The 25,815-nt window shown below is 38.8% G+C and overlaps 1 protein-coding gene across 11 annotated transcripts in view; it reads left to right on the forward strand.

The window, feature by feature from the left end:
• LOC105499484 (centromere protein K) overlaps positions 1-25,815 on the forward strand; it is a 99,730-nt gene that overhangs the window by 20,132 nt on the left and 53,783 nt on the right. For 9 of the 11 annotated variants that reach the window (XR_011624956.1, XM_011772060.3, XM_011772058.2 and 6 more), the window contains 4 exons: positions 7,997-8,043; positions 22,142-22,224; positions 22,324-22,422; positions 22,757-22,883. Coding sequence is in view for 10 of the 11 variants with exons in the window: in XM_011772060.3 (XP_011770362.1) it covers positions 7,997-8,043; positions 22,142-22,224; positions 22,324-22,422; positions 22,757-22,883 (356 nt within the window). In the remaining variant the exon portion in view is untranslated. Of the gene's footprint in view, positions 1-7,996; positions 8,044-12,287; positions 12,375-13,076; positions 13,298-22,141; positions 22,225-22,323; positions 22,423-22,756; positions 22,884-25,815 lie in introns of those variants that run through there. The other 2 variants (XM_071098867.1, XM_071098868.1) reach the window with 2 other exon arrangements.

A 25,815-nucleotide genomic window follows, 5' to 3' on the forward strand; every position in this document is an offset into this window, starting at 1 on the left:
ACTATATTTTTGTCTTCAGTTAGGGAATAGAAGACAGCATAAAAATTTATGATTGTGATACTCAACTAGTACATCTTTTTTTTTTATTACGAAAGCTTAAGTTTCTCTATGCAACATATTTCTATACAGGCACACCTCATTTTATTGCACCTCACTATTGCACTTTGGAGATACCGTATGTTTAACAAATTCAGTTTGTGGTGAACTTGTGTCACGTTTTGGTAATCTCTCAATATTTCAGACTTTTAAGTTATTATTACATCTGTTAGAGGGAATCTGTGATCAGTGGTTTTTGATCTTACTATTTTAATGGTTTTGAGGAACCACAAGCTGCACCTGTATAAGACAGTAAATTTAATCAGTAAATGTTGTATGTATTCTGACTGCTCCACTGACCAGTTGTTCCCCCATCTCTCTCCTTCTCCTTGGCCCGCCCTTTTCCTTAAAACACCATAATATTGAAATTAGGCCAATTAATAACCCTCCAATTGTTTCTAAGTTTTTAAGTGAAAAGAAGAATTGCACATCAATAACTTTAAATTAAAAGCTAGAAATGATTAAGTTTCATGAGGAAGGCATGTCGGAAGCCAAGATAGGCCAGCAGCTAGGCTCTGGCGCCAGTTAGCCAAGTTGTGAATGGAAAGGAAAATTTTTTTTTTTTTTGAGATGGAGTCTCGCTCTGTTGCCAGGCCGGAGTGCAGTGGTGTGATCTCAGCTCAGTGCAGTCTCTGCCTCCTGGGTTCAAGCGATTCTCCTGCATCAGCGTCCCAAGTAGCTGGGATTATATGCGCATGCTACCACATCCACCTAATTTTTGTACTTTTTTATTAGAGACAGGGTTTCACCATGTTGGCCAGGATGGTCTTGATCTCCCGTCCTCGTGGTCCACCTGCCTCGGCCTCCCGAAGTGCAGGAAAAAATTTTAAAGGAAATTGTAAGTGTTGCTCTAGTGAACACACAAATTATGAGAAAGCAGAACAGCCTTATTGCTGTTACAGAGAAAGTTTTAGTGGTCTACTTAAATGATATAACCAGCCATATCATTCCTTAAGACAAAGCCTAATCCACAACAAAGCCCTCGCTCTTTTCAATTCTACAAAGGCTGAGAGAGATGAGGAAGCTGCACAAGAAAAGTGTGAAGCTAGCAGAGGTTGGTTCATGAGGTTTAAGGAAAGAAGCCATCTCCATAACATAAAAGTGCAAGGAGAAGCAGCAAGTACTGAGGCAGAAGCCCCAACAAGTTATCCAGAAGATCTGGCTAAGATACTTGAAGGCAGCTATGCTAAACAGCAAATTTTCAATGTAGACAGAACAGCCTTCTATTGGAAGAAAATGCCTTCTAGGACTCTCATAGGTAGAGAGGAGAAGTCGATGCCTGACTCCAAAGCTTCAAAAGGATAGGTTGACTCTCTTGATAAGGACTAGTGCAGCTGGTGACCCTGAGTTAAAACCAACACTCATTTATCATTCCAGTAATCCTAGGGCCCTTGAGAATTATACCAAATCTACTCTGCCTGTGCATTGTAAATGGAACAGTAAAGCCTGGATGACACTATACCTGTTTATAGCATGGTTTACTGAATAGTTTAAGCCCACTGTTGAGACCTACTGCTCAGGAAAAAAAAAAAAGATTCCTTTCAAAATATTACTGCTCACCATCTCTTCACTCAAGAGCTGTGATAGTGATGTACAAGGAATTTAATGTTTTCATGTCTGTTGATGCAACATCTGTTCTGCAGCCCCGGGACCAAGAAGCCATCTCAACTGAAGACTTATTATTTAAGAAATACACTTTGTAAGGCTATAGCGGTCATAAGTCCTCTGATGGATCTGGGCCAAAGTACATTGAAACCTTCTGGAAAGTATTCACCATTCTAGATGCCATTAAGAACATGCGTGATTTATGGAAGGAGGTCAGAATAACAACATTAACAGGAGTGTGCAAGAGGTTGGTTCTAACCCTTATGGATGACTCTGAGGGGTTCAAGTAACTACAAATGTGGTAGAAGTATCCAACAAAATTAGAAGTGGAGTCTGAAGATGTGACTGAATCACTGCAATCTCATGATAAAACTTGAACAGATGAGGAGTTGCTTCCCATGGATGAGCAAAAAAAGTGGTTTCTTGAGACGGAATCTGCTCCCATTGAAGATGCTTTGAACACGGTTGAAATAACAACAAAAGATTTATAATATTACATAAACTTTGTTGGTAAGGCAGTGTCAGGGTTTGAGAGGAGTGACTAATTTTGAAAGAAGTTCTGCTGTCCATAAAATGCTATCAAACAGCATCTCATGCCACCGAGAAATCTTTTTGTGAAAGGAAGAGTCAATCAGTATGGCAAACTTCATTGTTGTCCTATTTTAAGAAATGGCCACAGCCACCCCAACCTTCAGCAGCCACTAACCCGATCAGTCATCAGCCATGAACACTGAGATAAGACCTTCCACCAGCAAAAAATTACAACTCACCAAAGGCTCAGATTAGGCATCTCAGTTAGCATTTTTTAGCAATAAGATGTTTTTAAAATAAGGTATGTACATTTTTAGAAATAATGCTAATGCATAATTTAATAGGCTACAGTATAATGTAAACAAAACTTTTATATGTGCTGGGAAAACAAAAGATTTGTGTGACTCGTTTTGTTGTGATATTTGCTTTAGTGTTGGTGGTCTAGAACCAAACTTGTACTATCTCCAAAGTATCCCTGCATTTGGTATTCTATTCGGATTGTACCCTCTTTTTCTATATGTCTCCCTGCTTCTTTCTTCTCCCACTCTGTTTTCTTTCCTTTAACTGTCCTGCACCCCATGCTTCCCTTCTTAGTCTTCTTTGTAGGCTTATCATTCTCTTTCCCAATTAATTGAAATTCCGCTAGGAGCAGTCTTCAGCTGTTTTCTCCTCATTCTCTTCCTATACAATTTTATCCATATTCTTGCTTTAATGACTGTCTTCATGCCAATGTCAACCATTTTTCCACATCGGTACTACTACCTGTTAGTCATTAATTTGAGCATTTCTGATAGGTGTGTAGTATTAAACAATTGTGATTTTAATTTGCCTTCAACCGTATGTCTTACTGCCTTTTCAGTAGTAAGCATCTCAAAAACTGCTCATACTGAAATTTTTTTTTTTGTTTTTTTGTTTTTTTGTTTTTTTTTTTGAGACAGTCTTACTCTGTCACCCAGGCTGGAGTGCAGTGGTGCAACCTCAGCTCACTGCAACCTCTGCCTTCCAGGTTCAAGCAGTTCTTGTGCCTCAGCCTCCCAAGTAGCTGGGATTACAGGTGCCTGCCACCATGCCTGGCTAATTTTTACATTTGTAGTAGAGACGGGATTTTGCCATGTTGACCAGGCTGATCTCGAACTCCTGACCTCAGGTGATCCTCTTGCGTCAGCCTCCCAAAGTGTTGGGATTACAGGTGTGTGAGCCACCATGCCCAGCCTCAAATATTAAAATGTTCAAGTTCTCCAGAGGACTCTATAAGCTATACCAGCATTATATCTTCTGCTCCTATTTTTATGTGTTATATCTATAATAATAACTGCTGAATGTTCATATTCTCCAGAGGACCCTATATGCTATACCAGCATTATATCTTCATCTCCTGCTTTTATGTGTTATATCTATAATAATAACTTCCATATTAGTATACTAGAGCTGTCATAACAAACTATGGATTAGGTGGCTTAAACAACAGAAATTAATTTTCTCACAATTCTGGAAAATACAAGTTAAAGATCAAGGTGTCAATAGGTTGATTTCTTCTGAGGCCTCTCCCCTTGGCTTGCAGATGTCCATCTTCCTGTGTCTTCACATGGTCTTCCTTCTGTGTCTTAATCTCCTCGTTTTATAAGGACACCAGTCTTATTGGATTAGGGCCAACCCTAATAACCTAATTTTAACTTAATTACCTCTTGAAATACCCAATTTCAAATGCCATCATATTCAAAGCTATTGAGAATTAGGATGTCAACATAGGAATTTGGGGGTGGGAGCACATCAACCAATCACAACTTACAAATCTATATGTTTAAACCAGACTTCTCTGCAATATCAGACTCAAGTATCTTTGTACTCCTAGGCGTCTTTTCCAAAATATTTCATAGACACCTCAGATTCATAAACTGACCTTTTCTGTTTCCTCATTCATTGAATGGAGCATATTTGATCAGTTACCAATTTAAGAGTCCTCCTAGATTCTTCCTTTTTCATTTTGCACATATAGCACATTTGTTTTTTTTTTTTTTTTTTTTTGAGACGGAGTCTCGCTCTGTTGCCCAGGCTGGAGTGCAGTGGCGCGATCTCGGCTCACTGCAAGCTCCGCCTCCCGGGTTCACGCCATTCTCCTGCCTCAGCCTCCCGAGTAGCTGGGACTACAGGCGCCCACAACCGCACCCGGCTAATTTTTTGTATTTTTAGTAGAGACGGGGTTTCACCGTGGTCTCGATCTCCTGACCTTGTGATCCGCCCGCCTCGGCCTCCCAAAGTGCTGGGATTACAGGCGTGAGCCACCGCGCCTGGCCACATTTGTTAAAATTAGAATAATTGGGCGTGGTGGCTCACGTCTGCAATCCCAGCACTTTGGGAGGTCAGGGCTGATGGATCACCTGAGGGGGAGAAAAAAAATTGAACAAAAACATCAGAACTGGAACATATAGCTAGTTACTAAGTATCGAGTCCTACTGTCACAGATTTTCTTTGGGTTTTCATCACCAGTCCATTAGATTATTATAACAGACTTTTTTATCTCTTGACCACAATGGGTTTCCCTCACCCTGGCAATGATAGAAGTTTTCAAACTTAAAGAAAAGTTAAAAAAAAATATATAGTTAGCTGCAGTAAACTCAGACCAGATTCTACAGTTACCAACATTTCTCAATCTTGTTTTAGGCTTTTTTGGAGTGGCTTTATATAACATACATTTATTATCTCATAATTTCTGTAGGTCAGGGGTCTGAGGACATTTACTGTTTCACGGTTTCTGCCGGTAGGAGTCTGGACATAGCTTAACTGGATCCTCTGCTTAGGGATTTCATGGCTGCAATGATAGATTGTCCTCAAAGGCTTAAGGAGGGATCCATTTCCAAGCTTACTGAAGTTGTTGGCAGAATTTATTTCCTTGTGACTAGGATTTATGGTAGCTTTAGTCTATGTTTTTGTTCTTTCTATTGTTTGTTCTTTCTTCCTGATCTTCTGACATTCCTTTTATTGTTTGTTTCAAGAACTTTCTTGAGCCGTTCTTTTAGAGTTGATCTGCTGACAACAAATATTCTTAGTTTTTCTTTATCGGAGAATTTCTTGATTTCTCCTTCATTCCTGAAGGATATTTTCACTGGATATACAATTCAGGGTTGTTTTCTTTAGGAACTTAAAAATGTTGTGCCACTTACCTCTGCCTCCCTTGGTACTGATGAGAAATGTGCTGTCATTCTGATGGGCTTTGCTTTATAGAGAAGGCTTTGTGTGTGTGTGTGTGTGTGTGTGTCTGTGTGTGTGTGTGTGTGTGTGTGTGTGTGGCTGCTTTGGGGACTTTTTCTTTGTCTTCAGCTTTTAGAAGAATAGTTATGTATCTTGGCCTGGCTTTCTTTGGCTTTATCTTACTTAGGAGTCACTCAGATTCTTGAATATGTAGATTTATGTCTTGCAGAATTTGAGAACTTTTTAGCTCTCATTTGGTGTATTTTTTTTAGCAACTCCTGCCACCTTCTTTCTCCCTTCCTGGAATTTCAGTAATATGAATGTTAGACCTTTTGTTACAGTTACCCAAGTCCCCAAGGTTTTCTTTAGTTTAAAGAAAATTTTTTAGTTGTGGTAAAATATAAACTTTACAGTTTTAACCATTTTTAAGTGTATAGTTCACAGTAGTGTTAAGTACATTCACATTTTTGTGCGGTGTATCTTCAGAACTTTTTCATCTTGCAAATTTGAAACTCTAAACACATTAAGCAGCAACTCTCCTTTTCCATCTTCCCCCAGCCCTGGCAACCTCAATTCGACTTTCTATTAATTTAATTAGTTTAGATACCTTATATAATGGAATCATATAGTATTTGTGTTTTTGTGGGTGGCTTATTTTACTTAGTGTAATGTCCTCAAAGGTCTTCCATGTTGTAGCACGTTAGAATTTCCTTCCTTTTTAAAAGCTGAGTAGTATTCCATTGCATGTATATACCACAGTTTGTTTATCTATTCATCTGTCAGCGGAAACTTGGATTGCTTTCATCATTTCATTACTGTGAATGAACATGGTGCTGCTATGAACATGGATGTGCAGTTATCTCTTTGAGGCCCTGCTTTCAATTATTTTGGATGTCTACCAGAAATAAAATTAGTAGATCATATGATAATTCTATTTTAAGTTTTTTGAGGAACCACCATACTATTTTCCATAATGGTTGCACCATATTACAATCTCACCAACAGTGCACATGGTTTCAATTTCTCAACATCCTTGTCAACACTTGTTACTTTCTGTTTTTTTGATAATAGCTGTCTGCTATGGCCTAAATATGTCCAGCGAAATTCATGTTAAAACTTAATCACCAGTATGATAGTGTTAAAAGGTGGGGTCTTTAGGATGTGATTAGTGAGCTTCTTATGGAGGTTGAAGGGGGTGTCTAGTCTTTTTTTCCCCCTTTTGCCTTCCACTATGTGAGGACTCAGCAAGAAGACACCATCTTGGAAGCAGAGAGCAAGCCCTTCCCAGACACTGTAAATATTCTAATACAAACCTATCTATGAAGCACATGTAGAAAGTTCTTTCCTGTTAGAAGGCTTTCTAGAATAGCAGATATCTTTGAAAGTTTTCAGTAGCCTATCATTTGAGAAGTTTCAAATAGCACTTCATTAGGAAAGGAAAATTTCTAGTGTAAGGATTGAACACATTAAAATTTGCTATACAAAATTACACAATTTGTTTCTACTCATCAGGCTGGCAAAAATTTTAGAAGAGTTTTTAATGTTTCTTGCTGTTTTTTCTTCATAGCTCATGGGAATGTCTTTAGAAAGGAAGCTGACATTCTCGACTCAGATTCAAAATACATATTTCATTCTCCGAAATTTCATTTCTGAGAATCTGTTCTATAGAAATGAGAGCACCAGTACATAAAAACATATATAAAAGTCTGCTTACTGCATCCTTGTTTGTTATGGTTAGAGACTAGACACAAAGTTAGTCTAAAATCAAAGTGTTCAATCAATAGGGAAATCACTCAGTATATTATGGTATATTCATTTTGGAATATCATGCAGCCATTAAAAGTTATGAATTAGACCTATATAAGTCTAGGTTTTCCTGGGGGCTTTATTGAGTGAAAGTAAGATGAATATAATATGTATGATATGATCCCATTCTTATAAAACCAATGATGATAAAAATAACCCTTTTAAGTGTATGTATATGTATGTTACATATGTGTACATAGGATACATGACTGCAGGGAAGGTATTTGAGGAACACACTATAGATTATTAGCTTTGCTTTTGAGGGTTTGAAGAACAAAAGAAGAAAAAAGCACTAAATGGTACATAAATAGGATCAAATTTATCTAAAATTGTATGTAGTTGGCTATATGTGCAAAGATATTAAACATAAATAAAATGAAAACTACACACATTTCATAAAAAGTTGTGTATTATCAAGGCAGGTGGATCACTCGAGGTCAGGAGTTCAAGACTGGCTTGGCCAACATGGTGAAACCTCATCTCTACTAAAAATGCAAAAATGAGCTGGGCATGTTAGTGGATGCCTATAATCCCAGCTACTCAGGAGGCTGAGGCACGAGAATTGCTTGAACCAGGAAAGTGGAGGTTGCAGTGAGCCAAATCGCGCCATTGCACTGCAGCCTGGGTGACAAGAGGGAAACTCTGTCTTGGGGGGAAAAGAGTTGTATATTATGTAAATGGAGATGGAAAGAATTATCTTAGAAAACTGCAAAATTAAATTCTTGATTTTTGAGAGTTAACGATGTGTGACTTTGTTTTGTTTTTGTAGTAATTCCTTTGACTGAAGATGTTCTCATAACATTAGGAAAAGAAGAGGTAAGCCGCTCAATGAATTTGTAGTGACCCCAAATAATTTCTAACTAGATCTATTTTAGATAAGTTCATAACATAAGAAATAGGATGAAACTACTCTAAAACCATATTAAATTTTCCGCTTTTATTTATGTTTTATTGAACATAGTATTTGAATTTTGTTATGTTATGTTATGTTATGTTATGTTATGTTATGTTATGTTATGTTATGTTATTTTTGGGACGGAGTCTTGCTCTGTTGCCCAGGCTGGAATGCACTAGCACAATCCTGGCTCACTATAACCTGTACCTCCCAGGGTGAAGCAATTCTCCTACCTCTGCCTCCCAAGTAGCTAGGATTACAGGCACGTGCCACCATGCCTGGCTAATTTTTGTATTTTTAGTAGAGACGGGGTTTCACCATGTTGGCCAAGCTGATCTTGAACTCCTGACTTTGTGATCCGCCCGCCTCGGCCTCCCAAATGCTGGGATTACAGGCATGAGCCACCACACCTGGCCTAAGGATTTGAATTTTGAACTCGATTTTTGCATCAGAACTATTACTGAAGTTAATGGTTATGTGTAAACGTTAATCTCATACCTAGTTTTTAGTTGATTAAACTTCATAATAAAAGCAAAATATTAAACATAGCTTAATGACCCCATACATGCATCTCTCCTTCTGCTGTGGACTAAATATTTATGTCTCCCCAAATCCATACGTTGAAATCTGTTCCCCAGTTGATGATATTAGGAGGTGAGACCTTTGGGAGGTGATTAGGTCCTGGGTGTAGGACCTTCGTAAATGAAATTAATGCCCTTATAAATGTCTGAAGAGACCAATGTCCTCCCCTTCCATCATGTGAGGACGCAACTAGAATGTACTGTCTGTGAAGACGTGGGCCCTCAGTAGACATTGAATCTTGGACTTCCTAGCTGACAGAATTGTGAAAAATAAATTTCTAGTTTTTATAAGCTGCCCAGTCTGTGGTATTTTGTTATAGGAGACTGAATGGACTATGACAGAAAGTTGGTACTGAGAAGTAGAAGTGATACTATAACAGATACCAAAAAATATGGAAACATCTTTGAAACTGGGTAATCAGTAGTAGCTGGAAGAATTTCGGAATGTGTGCAAAGGCCTACATTGCTGTGAGCTGACCTTTAAAGGTGATTCTGGTGGGAACCGAGGTTATAAGAGAGCTGTAGAGAAAGCCTCAGTTTTCTTAGAGAATACTTGAATAGTCCTGAAAAGAATATTGGTAGAAATATGCACAGTAATGGCCATTTTGATAGGTCTCACCTGGAAAGAAAGAACATGTTTCCAAGGATAGAGAGGAAAAAAATCAAAATATTTTTCCTAGTCTCCCTTACCACTCAGTATAACATAGCACTTCTGTTACCAAAATGAGTGAGGAATTCTCCTCACCAGCAACCAATTTTTTGGCAGATTCTGCAGAAGATGATTCTCTCCTAAACACTAGTTGGGTGTCCTCTTAATTCACTTCAGTTCTGACACAATCTACTTGGAGGTAGCATCAGATCCCACAGGTTGGGCACTCAGTCCCACATGCTTAACCCTAGTTTCAGATACCAGTTGCCAGTAATAGATTGTAGCTTGTATTCTGACTGACTGTAAATCAGGGGTTTCCATGATCCCCTCCTCCTCAGGTTTGATTAATTTGCCAGAGCAGCTCACAGAACTCAGAGATAAACTTACTTTCATTTACTCATGTGTTGTAAGAGGTACTACAGAGGATACATGGCTGGGCATGGTGGCTCACACCTGTAATCCCAGCACTTTGGGAATCTGAAGAGGATGGGTCACTTGAGCCTAGGTGTTCAAGACCAGCCTGGGCAATATGGCAAAAGCCTGTCCCTACAAAAAAAAAAAAAAAAAAAACAGAAATCTTTTGTGTGTGGTGGTGTGTGCCTGTAGTCCCAGACACTTGGGAGTCTGAGGTGGGAGGATTGCTTGAGCCTGGGAGGTTGAGGCTGCAGTGAGCCATGGTTGCATCACTGCCTTCCAGCCTGGGCAACAGAGTGAGACCCTGTCTCAAAAAAAGAAAAAAAAAAGAAAAAAGAAAAAAGAAAAAAGATACAGATGAACAACCAGATGGAAAAGATGTGTAGGGCAAGTCATGGTGGAAGGGACATGGAGCTTCCATGCCATCTCTGGACATGGTACTCTCCAGAAACTTGCCTGTGTTCAGCTATCTAGAAGCTCCCCATACCCAGTTCTTTTGGGGTTTTATGGAAGCTTCATTATGTAGGTACGATTGATTAAATCATTTGCCGTTGATGACCAGCTTAACTCTCAGTTCTTCTCCCCTCACCAGAGTTTTGAGGGGCGGTGCTGGAAGTCCTAACTCTCTAGTCAGGTTTTGGTCTTTTTTTATGACCCGCCCCCATCCTGATGTTACTGAGGGGCTCCCAGCCATCACTCAACTCATGCATAAAAAGATACCACAATAGGGGTAAAGACCAAATATATGTTTTACAGTATCACAATGTTATTGCATAGTGGAGTAAATATCATTCTTGTTATAAAGAGGCAAAGAGCTTGGCTGAATTGCATTCCTGCCCTAGTGTTTTGTGAAAGATAGAACTTACAGGAATGAAGTTGAATCTTTGAGGAGATAGTTAAGAAAAGTGTTGAAGGTATGGCTTGACTTCTCTTACCTGTGTATAGTAAAATGTGGGAAGAGAAAAATGACTTAAATTGATAATAAAAAATGAAGCTGAATTTAAATGTTTGAAAAATTGTCAGCCTATCCATATTGTAAAGAATGAGAAAGGCTGTTTGGGAAAGAACTTAAAGGGTGTGGCCAAATGACCATCTGATAAGGAGATTAGTCAGCTATCTCAACTGAAGCCAGGAGCTGTTGTTCAAAACAATGGAAGAATGCAATGTAAGGGCTACTGGAGTCTGTGGGACCTTGAGCTGTACTGCCTAGCATGAACTCATGCTGTGGGCTCTGCTCCCTATACTTAAACTGTGTTCATCAGTTGCCCCAGGTGCAGCTTCCGTGTGTCTAGATGTGGCAGAGGCTGCAGTGGTCACCCTTCTGGAGGGTCATATCTCCTCCAGGGTGCAGAATGCAGAAGCCAGGGGTAATGGCTGGTTCCACCTGGGTTTTAAAGGAAGGAGCCTCCTGGCAGAGCCTTCAGCTTATGACATCAGCCCAGGAGAGCCATGGTGCCCAGGCACAGCGATACTGTGAGTGAAGCACAGACAGAGCTGCTGGAGGTCCATTTTGCCAAGCTGTGGGAACAAGGATGCTCAGAGCTGTGGAGCCCCAAATCCCTGCTCAGCAAAGCTGCAGGGGCAGAACCACCTTCACTAGTGGGCCTGGAAAACAGCATCGAACCAAAGATTATTCTTGGGCCTTAAGATTTAATGTTGTTTACCCTGTTGTGCTGGGAGTTAATTGGGACATGTTACCCCTTCTTTCCTATTTTGGAATAGAAATGTCTGTCCTATGTCCCTCCCACCATTGTATTTTTGAAGCACAAAACCTGTTTGATTTCACAAGTTCACAGCTGGAGATCAGTTTGCTTCAAAATCTATTGTACTGTGAATTTTACTCATTTAATTTAAATCATATTTAGATGAGATGTTAGACTTCAAACCTTTGAGTCGATGGTAGAATAAGTTAAGACTTTTGTGGCCATTGGGATGGAATGAATGTACTTTTGCATGTGAAGAAGACATGAATTTCTGAGTTTTAAATATGAATGTCCAGACAAGGATCATAGAACTTTCTCAAACCTTAAATGTCAATAATGTCATGTTTTTAAAGTGTCAGTTCATAAGGTTAAAATATAGAAGAGAAGGTAGAAGCAAACAAAAATTTTTACAAGTTATAGAGCATGGAAAGAGGTAAGTATGTGCCTAGAGACAGAAATCGTGATGAAAAGAGTTTGTCTGCCCCCACAGAATTGAAGAAAGTCTTGGGATTTGAAGGAACCTGTTACTGCAAAACTCAGAGTTCAAGTGTGGAGCTAAAATCAAGGCTATTTCTTTAAAATAGGAATATAGATGGTTAAATTTTCTTAGCTTACTGTTGCTAACTTCTTACCCATATATTTGAAAACTGGAAGTATATGATAGGGAGACAGTAAACTAGTGAGGCTCTTGACTCAGGGATACCAGGTTGGGTGGTTAGTAGGGGTGGTGTGCAGGTCAAAAGTCAGAAAGATCAAGTTAACATTTTTATTTTGCATGGTGTACTGCTAGTTCCCTCCATTGCTCTCTCTGTCTGCAGAGGTCCCTAGTGTTTTATGAAAGATAAAACTTACGAGGAATGAAGCTGAATCTTTTGCTGAGGAAATACTTAAATGAAATGTTGAAGGTATGGCTTGGCTTCTCTTGGACTGTATAGTAAAAGTGAGAAGAGAAAAATGACAAAGAAATTGCTAATCAAAAAAGAACATAGCCTTAGACGGGAGATAAAATATTTTCAAGAGAAAATATTTCTAAGTAATAACATATGGAGTCCCCAGTGAAAAAGCAGGGTGGGCACACATCATAAAGCCTTATTCATAAACATAGCATTCTTAATAAGTTTTTGAATTTTAAATATGAATGTCCAGACAAGGATCATAGACATCTGTGAAATGTCTCCAAGTTGAAAGACAGAAGTTCAAAACAACTGAACAAAGATGAGCCTCAAGGAGAGACAATTCAGGGAACCAACGAGAATTTAAAGAAATAATACCATCCACAGGATAAGAAAAAATTTTGATTCCACAAAATAACAATGCCAGTTTTTTAAAAAGGACCACTTTACACCATCTGGGATGGCTATAATCAAAGAACAGACAATAATGTGGGTTGGTGAAGAAGTACAAAAATTGGAATAGCAATACATTGCTAGCGGCAGTATAAAATGGTATACTATTTTAGAAAACAGTGTGGAAATTTCTCAAAAGGCAAAAGAGTTAGTATATGACGCAGCAGTTTCATTCCTAGATATATACCCAGGAAGAATGAAAACGTGTGTATCCACACAAAAAGTTACACATGAATGTTCATAGCATCATTTTTCTTACAGGCAAAAAGGGAAAACAACCTCAAATATCCATCAATTGATGAATGAATAAAATGCAATATATCCTAACAGTGGCACATTATTGGACAATAAAAAGAAATGAAGTACAGGTACATGCTAAAATATGGATGTACCTTGAAAACATGCTAAGTGAAACAAGCCAGTCACAAAGAACTGCTGTCTTAGTCTGTTTCCTTCTGCTATTACAGAGCATCACAGACTGGGTAATTTATTTTTAAAAAGTTTATTCACCAGTTGGGCATGGTGGCTCACACCTGTAATCCCAGCACTTTGGGAGGCCAAGGTGGGTGGATCACGAGGTCAGGAGATCGAGACCATCCTGGCTAGCATGATGAAACCCTGTCTCTACTAAAAATACAAAAAAATTAGCCGGGCGTGGTGGTGGGCGCCTGTAGTCCCAGCTACCTGGGAGGCTGAAGCAGGAGAATGGAATGAACCCAGAAGGCGGAGCTTGCAGTGAGCTGAGATCGCGCCACTGGACTCTAGCCTGGGCAACAGAGCAAGACTCCATCTCAAAAAAAAAAACAAAAAGTTTATTCTCCTATAGCTGAAAAAGTTTATTAAAAAGTTTGTTCATACACAGTTGCAGGGAGAATTAAGCACATCTATGCAACTCTACTGGGAAAGAACTCCTGTAAGCTTATCCCGTGTGCCTTTTTCTTTGTCTATATTAATGTTTCCTCTCACTTTAACTCCAACAAAACAAAGTTTCGCTTTTTTTAACTGCAGAACTTTAAAAGTTGAGAATCTAAGAGCATGGTGTTGTTTCTGGTGAGGGAGGGCCATCTTACTGTATTAGAGCACAGCAAAAGGATAGAAGGTGGAAATGAATACAAGAGACAGGAAAAGGGGGGTTGAACTGCTATGATAACTAACCTCCTCTGGCAATTATGGCATTAGTCATTTCATGAGGGTGGAGCCCCCAATTGCTTCCCAAAGACTCTACCTCTTAAAACCACCACAGTGGCAACCAAGTTGCTGTAGTCATGGAAATGTAAAGAATGGGTCAGGAATGGGAAAAAAGGACAATTGGAATAATAGAAGAAATAAAGCTAAACTCGAATTACGAAATTTTACTATTAGAGGTTGGAGAATATTAAAAAATGGAAGGCAAGAAATAAATAATACATGGACATTTTCTCAGAATAAAAGGTAATTATTCTCCTAACCCCCACCCCTATATACATATATTTTTTTTCTTTGAAACAGGTTATTACTCTATTGCCCCGGTTGGAGTGTAGTAAGATTATAGCTGTCTCATCTCAAACTCCTGGGGTCAAATGATCTTCCTGCCTTAGCTTCCCAAGCAGCTAGGAGTACAGGTGTGTGCCACCGTGCCTGGCTAATTTTTATATTTTTTATGTTTGTTTTTTCATAGAGGTGGGGTCTTACTGTGTTGTTCAGGCTGGTGTCAAATTCCTGGTCTCAAGCAGTCCTCCCACCTTGGCCTCCCAAAGTGCTGAGATTACACGCGTGAGCCGCTGTGCTTGGCTTAGATAATGCTTCTTTACATTGAAAAAGATCCACCAAATTTCCAACACAATTTAGAATGACCCATGGTAGATGATCCAGCAAAATTTTTCCCTTTCGAGCAACTCTTAGCAACCCCAAACTAGCAACTGTAGCTTAGAGTGGCCAAAATCCAAACTTGATGCAGTGCCAGCATCCTTCCCAAAAACTTTCATTTTAGCTATTTTTCATTACAGTTAAAAATAAGAAGGGGATTGTATATTTAGCTTGCTTCTCATTTTACATTTTGTTGTATATTCAGTGAGCCAGCTCTACAGGAACTGGTTCTATGATTGTATATTTTACTAGTAACTTCTACCTACAGTAACTTATCACAGTGCAGCTGTTGTTTTATACCATCGGTGACTTAGTAACCACCTGGCATCAGAGTTTACCCACCCTGTAATCCTTCCTTTTCTTAAACAGTGCTTTCCTCATGTTTCAGCTAGCAGGAGTTATAGCAAATCTCATTTGTAATGCTAGTTGGGTCAGAGTTTTCTCTAAGACTACCCTCAGGTGCAATGATTTGTGGGATAGACTCACTGGACTCGGAAGAACTGCTGTTCTCTTGGTTGCAGCTTATTAAAGTGAGAGAGAACATTACAATGAACAAAGGAAAAGGCACATGGGATAAGCTTACAGGAATTATTTCCCAGTAGAATTGCATGGATGCACTTAATTCTCCCCGCAACTATGTGTGACATCTCATGTGGTGAGTTGGCAACCAGGGAATCTCACTTGAGCCTTGTTGTCTAGGGTTTTTATTGGGGGTCAGTCGGGTATGCATGCAGTGCTTGTGTGACTGACCGTAACTATGTATACTCCATCCACCTAGAGTAAAAATGCATTCAACACAAATCACATAGTTATCATAAACTCTCTAATCAAACTGGTGCCATGTGACCCAAGGCTCTAGACATAGAAAAATGCTCATCAAGCAGAATATTCCAAGGGCTCAGAGCTTATTTTCAGGGAACTGACCAAGGGCAGTTCTGAAGACAGGCTTTAGTAATGTCAAGGTTTTTGCAATCTAGGCCTGCTGAGTTAACTCTTTACTGCACAATTGTCTTTTCACCTCCCTCCCTCCCTCTCTTCCTCTCTTCCTCTCTTCCTTCCGTCCTTGGCAGGGTTTTGCTCTGTCACTCAGGCTGCATTGCAGTGGCATCATCTCAGCTCATTGTAGCCTTGACCTCAGGCTCAAGGGATTCTCCTACCTCAGCCTCCTGAGTACCTGGGACTATGGGTGTGCACCACCACATCTGGCTAAGTTTTGTATTTTTTTGTAGAGATGGGATTTGCCATGTTTCCCAGGCTTGTGTGCCCTCCTGGGCTCAAGTAATCTGCCTGCTTCAGCCTCCCAAAGCGCTGGAACTAAGGCATGAGCCACGGTGCCCGACTCCTTTTCACTTTCTCTGCGGTGTTTTGGAGAACTTAAGTTCCTAATTTGATTAACTCCAAACTCAAGTTTTCTATTAAGGTCTGAGCTCAAAATCTAAGAACTGTTTGCCCCATTCAGGGTCACAAAGATTTTCTCCTATGTTTTCTGTTTAAAAGTTTTTAAGTTTTAGGTTTCAGTATTTAGGTTTATGATCCATTTTGAGTTAATGTTTATGTATATATAGTATGAGTGATATAGGGTCTTTTTTTTTTCATTTGGATACTGACTGTTTCAGCGATATTTGTTGAAGAAACTGTCTTTTCTTTTTTGAATTTCCTTTACGCTTTTGTTGAAAATTAGTGACTATGTATGTGTGTATCTATTTCTGAACTCTATTTTTCTCTATTCTGTGCTTTAGATATTTCTGTTTTTTTGTTCTGTGTTTCTGTCTTTAAGCCAATACCACATTATCTTTTTTACTGAAGCTTCAAAATAAGTCTTGAAATTAAGTATTATGAATTCTCTAACTTTGTTGTTCTTTTCAAAATTGTTTCATACTTCCATTAACTTTTAGAATTGGTTTGTCATTTTGCCCCATAAAAAGCTGGAACTTTTCATTGAAATTTCCCTGAATCTATAGGTTAATTTGTGGAAGATTGCTGTCTTTAACATATTTAGTCTGAATGCAGATCCATTAGCACTGTATCATCTTTGTATTTATTTAGGTCCCCATTTATTTGGTATTTAAAAATTTTGTCTCACTGGTATTTTGCAGTTTTCAGCATACAAGTCTAGCACATCTTTCATCAAATTCATCCTTTTAGTATTTCATAATTTTGACTATTAAAATGGTATTCTTTTAAATTTCAATTTTTGTTGTTGTTGAGACGGAGTCTCACTTTGTCACCCAGGCTGGAGTGCCGTGGTGCAATCTCGGCTCACTGCAAGCTCCACCTTCTGGGTTCACGCCATTCTCCTGCCTCAGCCTCCCGAGCAGCTGGGACTACAGGTACCCGCCACCACGCCCAGCTGATTTTCTTTTGTATTTTTAGTAGAGATGGGGTTTCACCACGTTGGCCAGGATGGTCTCGATCTCCTGACCTTGTGATCTGCCCGCCTCGGCCTACCAAAGTGCTGGGATTACAGATGTGAGCCACCGTGCCTGGCCTTAAATTTCAATTTTTATTTATTACTAATAAATACAAATATAATTAATATTTCTATATTTATTTTATATCCTTGAGAAACTTTTATTCTATATATTTATTATCTGAGATCAAACACAATTTTACATATTTTTTCCCTTCTGTATAATTTTTATATCTTTTTGGGGGGTTATTTTGCTGTCCTAGAACTTGTACTTCAGTAAAATATTGAATAGAAATAGTAAGAATGGACATCTTTTCCTTATTCCTGAGGTTATCAGAAAACATTTGCCCTTTCACCATTAAGTGTGATGTTAGCAGTAGGTTTTTCATAGATACTTTTAATCAGATTGCAGAAATTTTCTTCTGTTACAGTTTATGAAGTTTTATTTTATCCTCCTACCCTCCCTCCCTTCCTCCCTCCCTTCCTCCCTCCCTTCCTCCCTTCCTCTCTTCCTTCCTCCCTTCCTGCTGTCCTTCTGTCCTTCCGTCCTTCTGTCTCTCCATCCTTCTGTCTTTCCTTCCGTCGTTCCCACTCTGTCGCCCAGGCTGGAGTGCAGTGGCACGATCTCAGTTCACTGCAATCTCTGCCTCCTAGGTTCAAGCAATTCTCCTGCCTCAGCCTCCCGAGTAGCTTGGATTACAGGCACCTGTCACCACTTTGGGCTAATTTATGTATTTTTAGTAGAGACGGGGTTTCATGTTGTTGACCAGGCTGGTCTTGAACTCCTAACCTCGGTCCTCGGGCTCCCAAAGTGCTGGGATTATAGGCATGAGCCACCGCCCCTGGCCTAAGTCTTTTATTTTAAAATCACAAATTAATATTGAATTTGGTTACTTACTCTTCTTGAATTTATTGAGGTTATTAAATGTTTTTCTCCTTTTTAAAATCTGTTGATATGGTGAATTACATTGATTGATTTTTAAAATTGATTTTTTTTTTTTTTTTTTTTTTGGAGATGGAGTTTCGCTCTTGTTGTCCAGGCTGGAGTGCAATGGCATGATCTTGTCTCACTGCAATCTCCACCTCCCGATTCAACCAATTCTCCTGCCTCAGCCTCCCAAGTAGCTGGGATTACAGGCATGCTCCACCACACCTGGCTAATTTTATATTTTTGGTAGAGACGGGGTTTCTCCATGGTGGTCAGGCTGATCTCAAACTCCCAACTTCAGGTGATCTGCCTGCCTCAGCCTCCGAAAGTTGTGGGATTACAGGCATGACCCACCGCCCCCGGCCTTAAAATTGATTTTATCTGCTTGCTTAACTGCATATTCCTGTGATAAACCCCACTTTGCCATAGTATATTAATCTTTCTTACTTATTGCTGAATGTAATTTGCTGAAATTTTATGAGATTTTTGCTTCTGTGTTCGTTCATGAGGTATATTGGTCTGTGGTTTTCTTTTTTGTGATGTCTTTGTTAGGCTTTAATACCAGCCTCATGGAACAAATTAGGAAGTATTCTCTTCTCTTCTAAAGAGTTTGTATAGAATAGAAATTTTTTATTCCTGATGTGTTTGTTTGAATTCTCAGATAAAACCATCTGGGCCTAAAATTTCTCATAAACTGAATAAAAATTTAGAGATGAATAAAAATTTTCATCTGTGAAAATTTTTAATTAGAAATTTTGTAATTTTTAATTACAAATTCTGTTTCTCTGGAGCCAGATTTCTTATTTGTCTAAATGAACTTTGGTAGCTTATGTCTCTCAAATAATTTATTTACCTGATTAGTGACAAGATTGTCCATAACGTTTCTCCATTATCATTTTAATGTTTGTAGCGATGTCACCTGTCTCATTTCTGATATTGGTGATTTATGTCCTCCTTCTCCCCACCCAGTAATTAATCTAATTTTATTGACCTCAAAAACCAATTTTCATTGCTTTTTCCTTATTTTTTATGTTGTACTGATTTAACTTCTTTGTTGTTATTATTTCCTCAACTTACTGTGGGTTTCATTTGCTCTTTTTTCATATTTCTTATGATAGAAGCTGAGGTTATTAATTTGTGAACTTTCTTTTCTTTTAAAATAGGCTTTTAGGCCAGGTGCAGTGGCTCACACCTGTAATCCCAGCACTTTGGGAGGCTGAGGTGGGCATATCACGAGGTCAGGAGATGGAGACCATCCTGGCCAATACAGGGAAACCATATCTCTACTAAAAATACAAAAATTAGCTGGGTGTGGTGGCACGCACCTGTAGTCCCAGCTACTTGGGAGGCTGAAGCCAGATAATCTCTTGAACCCGGGAGGCGGAGGTTGCAGTGAGCCAAGATAGTGCTGCTGCACTCCAGCCTGGCAACAGAGCGAGATTCTGTCTCAAAAAAATATAGATTTTTAGTGGTCTGAATTTTCATCTGAGTACTGCTTTTGCTTCATCCCAGAAATCTTGATGTTGCATGTCATTTGTTTGGGGGATGAAAAAATAAAAGACAAATTTTGATGTTAATGTTTTTATTTCTACTCAGTTATAATAATTTCCTATTTTCCTATTGGTTGCTTCTTTGACCCATGGATTATTTAGAAGTATGTTTTTGGTATCCAAATGGTTGCAAAGTTTTCTAGATACCTTTCTATTATTTTTCAATTTAATGCCATTGTTAGACCATATTTAATATAATCAATATGGTTGCATTGAAAGATGTGTTATTGATTTATATTTTTGGGTGGGGAGGGAGGGTTGGGAGCAGAGGATCTTGCTCGATTGCCCAGGCTGGGTGCAGTGTTGATATCATAAATCACTGCAGCCTTGAACTCCTGGCCTCAAACAACCTTTTCACCTTAGCCTCCTAAAGTGATAGAATTACAGGAATGAGTTACCAGGCTTGGCCTTGATTTATCTTTCTTTTCATCCTACTGTTTTTCTGTTCCTGTTTTTTCCTTTTCCCACTTTCTTGGATTGTGTGTGGTGGTGGTGTTGATTGTGTGTGGTGGTGGTGGTGTTGTCGTCGTCGTCATCGTCGTCGTCGTCTTTGTTGAGGCAGGGTCTTGCTCTGTTAACCAGGCTGGCATGCAGTGGTATGATCTCAGCTCATTGCAGCCTGCACCTCCTGGCCTCATGTGATCCTCCCGCCTCAGCCTTCCAAGTAGCTGGGACTACAGGCTTGTGGCATCATGCTTGGCTAATTTTTGTATTTATTTATAGAGACAGGGTTTTGCCATGTTGCCCAGGCTGGTGTCTAATTATCAGTATTGGCTTATTAGTTATTTCTTTCCTTTTTTTTTTTCATAGTTACTTTAGGGTTTGTAATATACACGTTGAACTTACCTGATTTATGTTTAAAAAGAGCTAATGGAAACCCTTGTGATCAGGAGACTGGAACACTAGTGCTTATTGTAATTCTCTTTAGTCTTCTTTGTTGTTCCTGAAATCCCTCAAGCATACTTTTGCCTCCTGGCCTCAGTACTTAACTATTCCCTTTCCCTGGAACATTCTTTTGCTAGAGAATAACACGATGTTTTCCTTTGTCTTCTTTCTCTGTTGTTTTTTTTTTTTTTTTTTTTTTTTTTTTTGAGTCAGAGTCTCACTCTGTCACCCAGGCTGGAGTATAGTGGTTCGATCTCGGCTCACTACAACCTCCGCCTCCCGGGTTGAAGTGATTTTCCTGCCTCAGCCTCACGAGTAGCTGGGACTACAGGCGCCCACCACCACTCCCGGCTGATTTTTGTATTTTTAGTAGAGACAGGGTTTCACCATCTTGGCCAGGCCAGTCTCGATTTCCTGACCTTGTGATCCACCCGCCTCGGCCTCTCAAAGTGCTGGGATTACAGGCTTGAGCCACTGCACCTGGCCTTTCTCTGTTACTTAAATGTTACCTGATCAGAGAAGTCTTCTCATATCATACTACCTAAAACGTCCATTTCTTGCTCTTCATGCCTTTACTTTTATTTTGATTTTTTTTTTCTTTATGACACTTGACCATTGCTGGAGTAAATGTCTGAATTCCTCTTTGTTCTGTTCACCTTTGCATCTCTCCTTCCTTCAGCAATGCCTAATAGTCAATGATTGATCACAAATCTGATTGAATGATTGATTGAATAAATATTGAATGAGTGAGTCATTTGTATCTGTTTTGTACAGTCTCCTTAGAAAAGGTACCTGGGGCTGGGCACGGTGGCTCACACCTGTAATCCCAGCACTTTGGGAGGCTAAGGCAGGTGGATCACAAGCTCAGGAGTTTGAGTCCAGCCTGGCCAATATGGTGAAACCTAGTCTGTACTAAAAATACAAAAATTAGCTGGGCGTGGTGTGGCGCGCCTGTAATCCCAGCTACTCGTGAGGTTGAGGCAGGAGAATCATTTGAACCCGGGAGGCAGAGGTTGGTTGCAGTGAGCCAAGTTCACACCACTGCACTCCAGCCTGGGCGACAAAGCAAGACTCCGTCTCAAAAAATAAAAATGAAAAAGAAAAGAAAAGGTACCTGGGCCAGGCGCGGTCGCTCACGTCTGTAATTCCAGCACTTTGGGAGGCTGAGGCGGGCGGATCATGAGGTCAGGGGATGGAGACTATCCTGGCTAACATGGTGAAACCCCGTCTCTACTAAAAACACAAAAAATTAGCCTGGCATGGTGGCGGGCGCCTGTAGTCCCAGCTACTGGAGGAGGCTGAGGCAGGAGAATGGCGTGAACCTGGGAGGGGGAGCTTGCAGTGAGCTGAGATGGCACTACTGCACTCCAGCCTGGGTGACAGAGCGAGACTCCGTCTGAAAAACAACAAAAAAAGAGAAAGTACCTAATCTCTGATTACTGAAAACACACCATTATCTTGCCTTTCAATATGAAATTAAAATTTACTGCTCAAAACCCCTTCTGATATTTTTGAATTTAACCATAGAATATTACCACAAATTTAGCACCTACTGTATATTTACCTTTTCAAATGCTTTCTGCTAGGCTTTTTTACTACTGATGTCTGACTGGAAGTATCCTGGACCACTATGTAAATTTGACTGTTGTTCAGAAATAAAACTGTAAGATTAAAGACTAAGCAATTAATTTGAATTATTTTATTCTAGTTCCAAAAGCTGAGACAAGATCTTGAAATGGTACTGTCCACTATGGAGTCAAAGAATGAAAAGTTAAAGGAAGACTTAGAAAGGTATGTTTATGTTATAATTACTATTAATCATTCATATGTATTAAGTGGCCTTTAAAGTTTTATTTAAATATTGCTTGTTTTGTTTTTCCATGTCAAAAGAGAACAACGGTGGTTGGATGAACAGCAACAGATAATGGAATCTCTTAATGTACTACACAGTGAATTGAAAAATAAGGTCGAAACATTTTCTGAATCAAGGTATTAATTTTACGTTCTAGGTTTTTAAAATAGGAAAAGTATTTTATTTTTTGCGTTACATGAAACATAGATGAAGTTAATTTTACCAGGAATCAGGAGTCTTGGCCTAACTTTTGTTAACTATTAGCTATTATATGATATTTTATGAGTGACTTGACTGTACCTTTGGTTTCTCTACTTGTTATATACACAATATTATTTTCAAAAAGGTAGTTATTTGGTTCGAGCAAATGAAGTTTTAACAAAGTTTTCGATCAACTTCATGAATAACTAGTTACATGTGCATATGTGTTTTATCAGTTAAATGTTTCTCTTAATTTTTTGAATCTATTAGAATCTTTAATGAGCTGAAAACTAAAATGCTTAATGTAAAAGAATATAAGGAGAAACTCTTGAGTACCTTGGGCAAGTTTCTAGAAGACCATTTTCCTCTGCCTGATAGAAGTGTTAAAAAGAAAAAGGTAAGTTTTAGAGAAGACATTTATATAAATTATCATATTTGAAATTATTTTTAGGTGGGTTTAGAAGCATATTATTTAGTTCAAAGGTATGCACATGTATGGAAATATGCCATTATCACATTATATTTATTGAAACACTAGAAGCAACCTAATTATTCAATAAAATGGGATTAAGTATATGTGTAGTTTTTTGGAGGGGGCAGGGGGACAGAGTCTCTGTCACTCAGGCTGGAGTTCAGTGGTGTGATCTCAGCTCACTGCAACCTCTGCCTCCTGGGTTCAAGTGATTCTCGTGCCTTAGCTTTCAGAGTAGCTGGGACTACAGGTGTGCGCCACCACGCCCAGCTAATTTTTTGTATTTGTAGTAGAGAGGGGATTTCACCAAGTTGCCCAGGCTGGTCTTGAACTCCTTGAACTCCTGGTCTTGAACTCCTTGAACTCCTTGAGCTCAGGCAATCTGCCCACCTCGGCCTCCCAAGTGGGACGATTAGATGTTAGGATTACAGGTGTGAGCCACTGCACCCAGCCAGAGTATATTTTTTATATTATATCCGTATGATGGGAGTAAGTCAGCTTGTCATATAATGTATTGAACACCTTCAGAGAAGTTAATGAAATACAACTAATTGTTGAACAAATAAAACCCTGATGATTAAATTGTTTGAATCTAATTTATGTTTTAAAAATTGATAGTGCTTATGTCTAAGAGCTAGGATTGTAGGTGGTTTTTTTGCTTTTCACAATTTTTTCAATTTTCTGTGATGAGTATGTACAACTTTTTAAATCAAAAGAATGATGTTTAAAATTTGTTACAGATTATTGTAAGTTATTGACTATTTTAATAGTAGCTATAATGAAATAAACCTTTTCTGAAAAAGGGAATAAATATTTTATTGAGTGGCAGAAGATTGTGAACAGTTCTTATATATATATACATATGGTGTTAAGACTTTTTTGAAATTGGAGTAATCATTGAATAATAATATGTTTAGTTTAATCATTTTCAGTATAAAATCTTTCATGTCTTCTTAGGGAATGAAGTCTGTAAACTTCTTAGAAATCTCTTCATTAGGATTTATACTATGGACTTCTGTCTCCTCAGCCTCATTTCCCAACATTCATCCATCTCTTACGTGAATCCATTCAGCTGTGTCACCAGTTGACCTCTCACTTTTTTGTGGCTTACACATTGTTTTTTCTGCCTAGGTTAAAACCCTTCCAATCTGTTGAGGGTGGCAGATTCCTACTTAAGACAGTTCAAACATCTTTTGAGTGAAACATATGAAATTTAGGTGTTCTTTTATTTATTTATTTTTAATTTTTATTTATTTTTATTTTTGGGGACAGAGTCTTGCTCTGTCACCCAGGCTGGAGTGCAATGGCATGATCTCTGCTCACTGCAACCTCTGTCTCCCAGGTTCAGGCGATCAATTCTCCTATCCTAGCCTCCCGAGTAGCTGGGACTACAATTACATGCCACCACACCCAGCTAATTTTTTTTGTATTTTTAGTACAGACAGGGTTTCACCGTGTTGTCAAGGCTGGTCTCAAACTCCTGACCTCAGTTGATCCTCCCGCCTCAGCCTCCCAAAGTGCTAGGATTACAGGCATGAGCCACCACACCTGACCTATTGATTGATTTTTTTAGAGACGAGGTCTTGCTATGTTGCCCAGGTTAGACTTGAACTCCTGGGTTGAAACTATCCTCCCGCCTCAGCCTCCACACAACAGGTACTGCAGATGTGAGCTACTGAACCTGGCTCTAGGTGTCCTTTTATCAACACTTTTCAAATGATTTTGTTAGTGTTATTTATGTGTATCTCTCCCTTCACCCCCATGCCCTGTGAGCTACTTGATGTGTTCAGTTCATCTTTGTATCTCTTCTATCTTGCATATCTTTTATATAGAGCCTTCTCAGTTCATATTTATTGAATGGATGTGACTATAATAAGAAAAGGAGAAAAAGTTCTGTTTGTTTTTGTTTTTACTATCTGGGTTCTTTTTACTCTTCCCTTTCTTATAATTGTCTATAGGCTTTACATTTGTTATGGACTGTGTCTTCCATTCTATTATTGTTTTTTACCTCTTATTTATTTGTAAAAGTATGACAGCCTTCTTTTGACCATTTCATTAAAGTCATGATTCCTTGCCTCTTTATGACCTTAATCTTGCAGCAACTCACTGATGTATTTTCTGGTCCCAGTCTCCTCCATTTTTTTCAACTTTTTTTGGTTGCTTTTGCTCCACTAATAGAACCGGAGGTTTGAGGCATCCTTAAAAGGAAGCTTGATTACCATGAGCCATTTTGGGGTCATTACGTCAGATTTGATAACCTCACTTCTTTTTTCCAAGATAATACTAATCCTAATCAGAAAGTTTTGAATTAGGATTAGTATTATCTTGGAACTTTCTAGCAGCTTCCTTTAGAGTCTGTCCTGTTGAACATTTTTAACAATAACTTAGGTAAAGAGATAGAATATATGGCTATCAAAGTTTACAAATGACGTGAAAGTAAGAGGGCTAGATAGTAAATATGTTGGATGACGGAATAAAGACTTTATTTCTTAGCTAGTTAGGAACTAAGGCAAATAAAATAGGATGATGTTTAAGTAGAAATACAGAGGATATCTATGTTTAAAACATTATAGAATAAGGAAGACATTTTTAGCTAGATATATGAAAAATACTTTGGCATTTTAGATGATAGTATTCTCAGAAGTCCACAAGGAAAAAAATAGACGTCTAAAAGCTAATACCATCTTAAATTTAATGTATAGAATTCTGGTCTCCGTAATTATGAAAGTGGGTGTTCTTTTTTTGTCTTCGGTAGTCAAATCACACCTAGATCATTGTGGGAGACTAGATGAAGGAAAACAAAAGACAAATTAGAGCACATTCAGAGAATAATCATGGTATTGAGAAGCCTCAAATT

Source organism: Macaca nemestrina, chromosome 6 (genome assembly GCF_043159975.1).
Source record: "Macaca nemestrina isolate mMacNem1 chromosome 6, mMacNem.hap1, whole genome shotgun sequence".
NCBI classification, from domain to species: domain Eukaryota; kingdom Metazoa; phylum Chordata; class Mammalia; order Primates; family Cercopithecidae; genus Macaca; species Macaca nemestrina.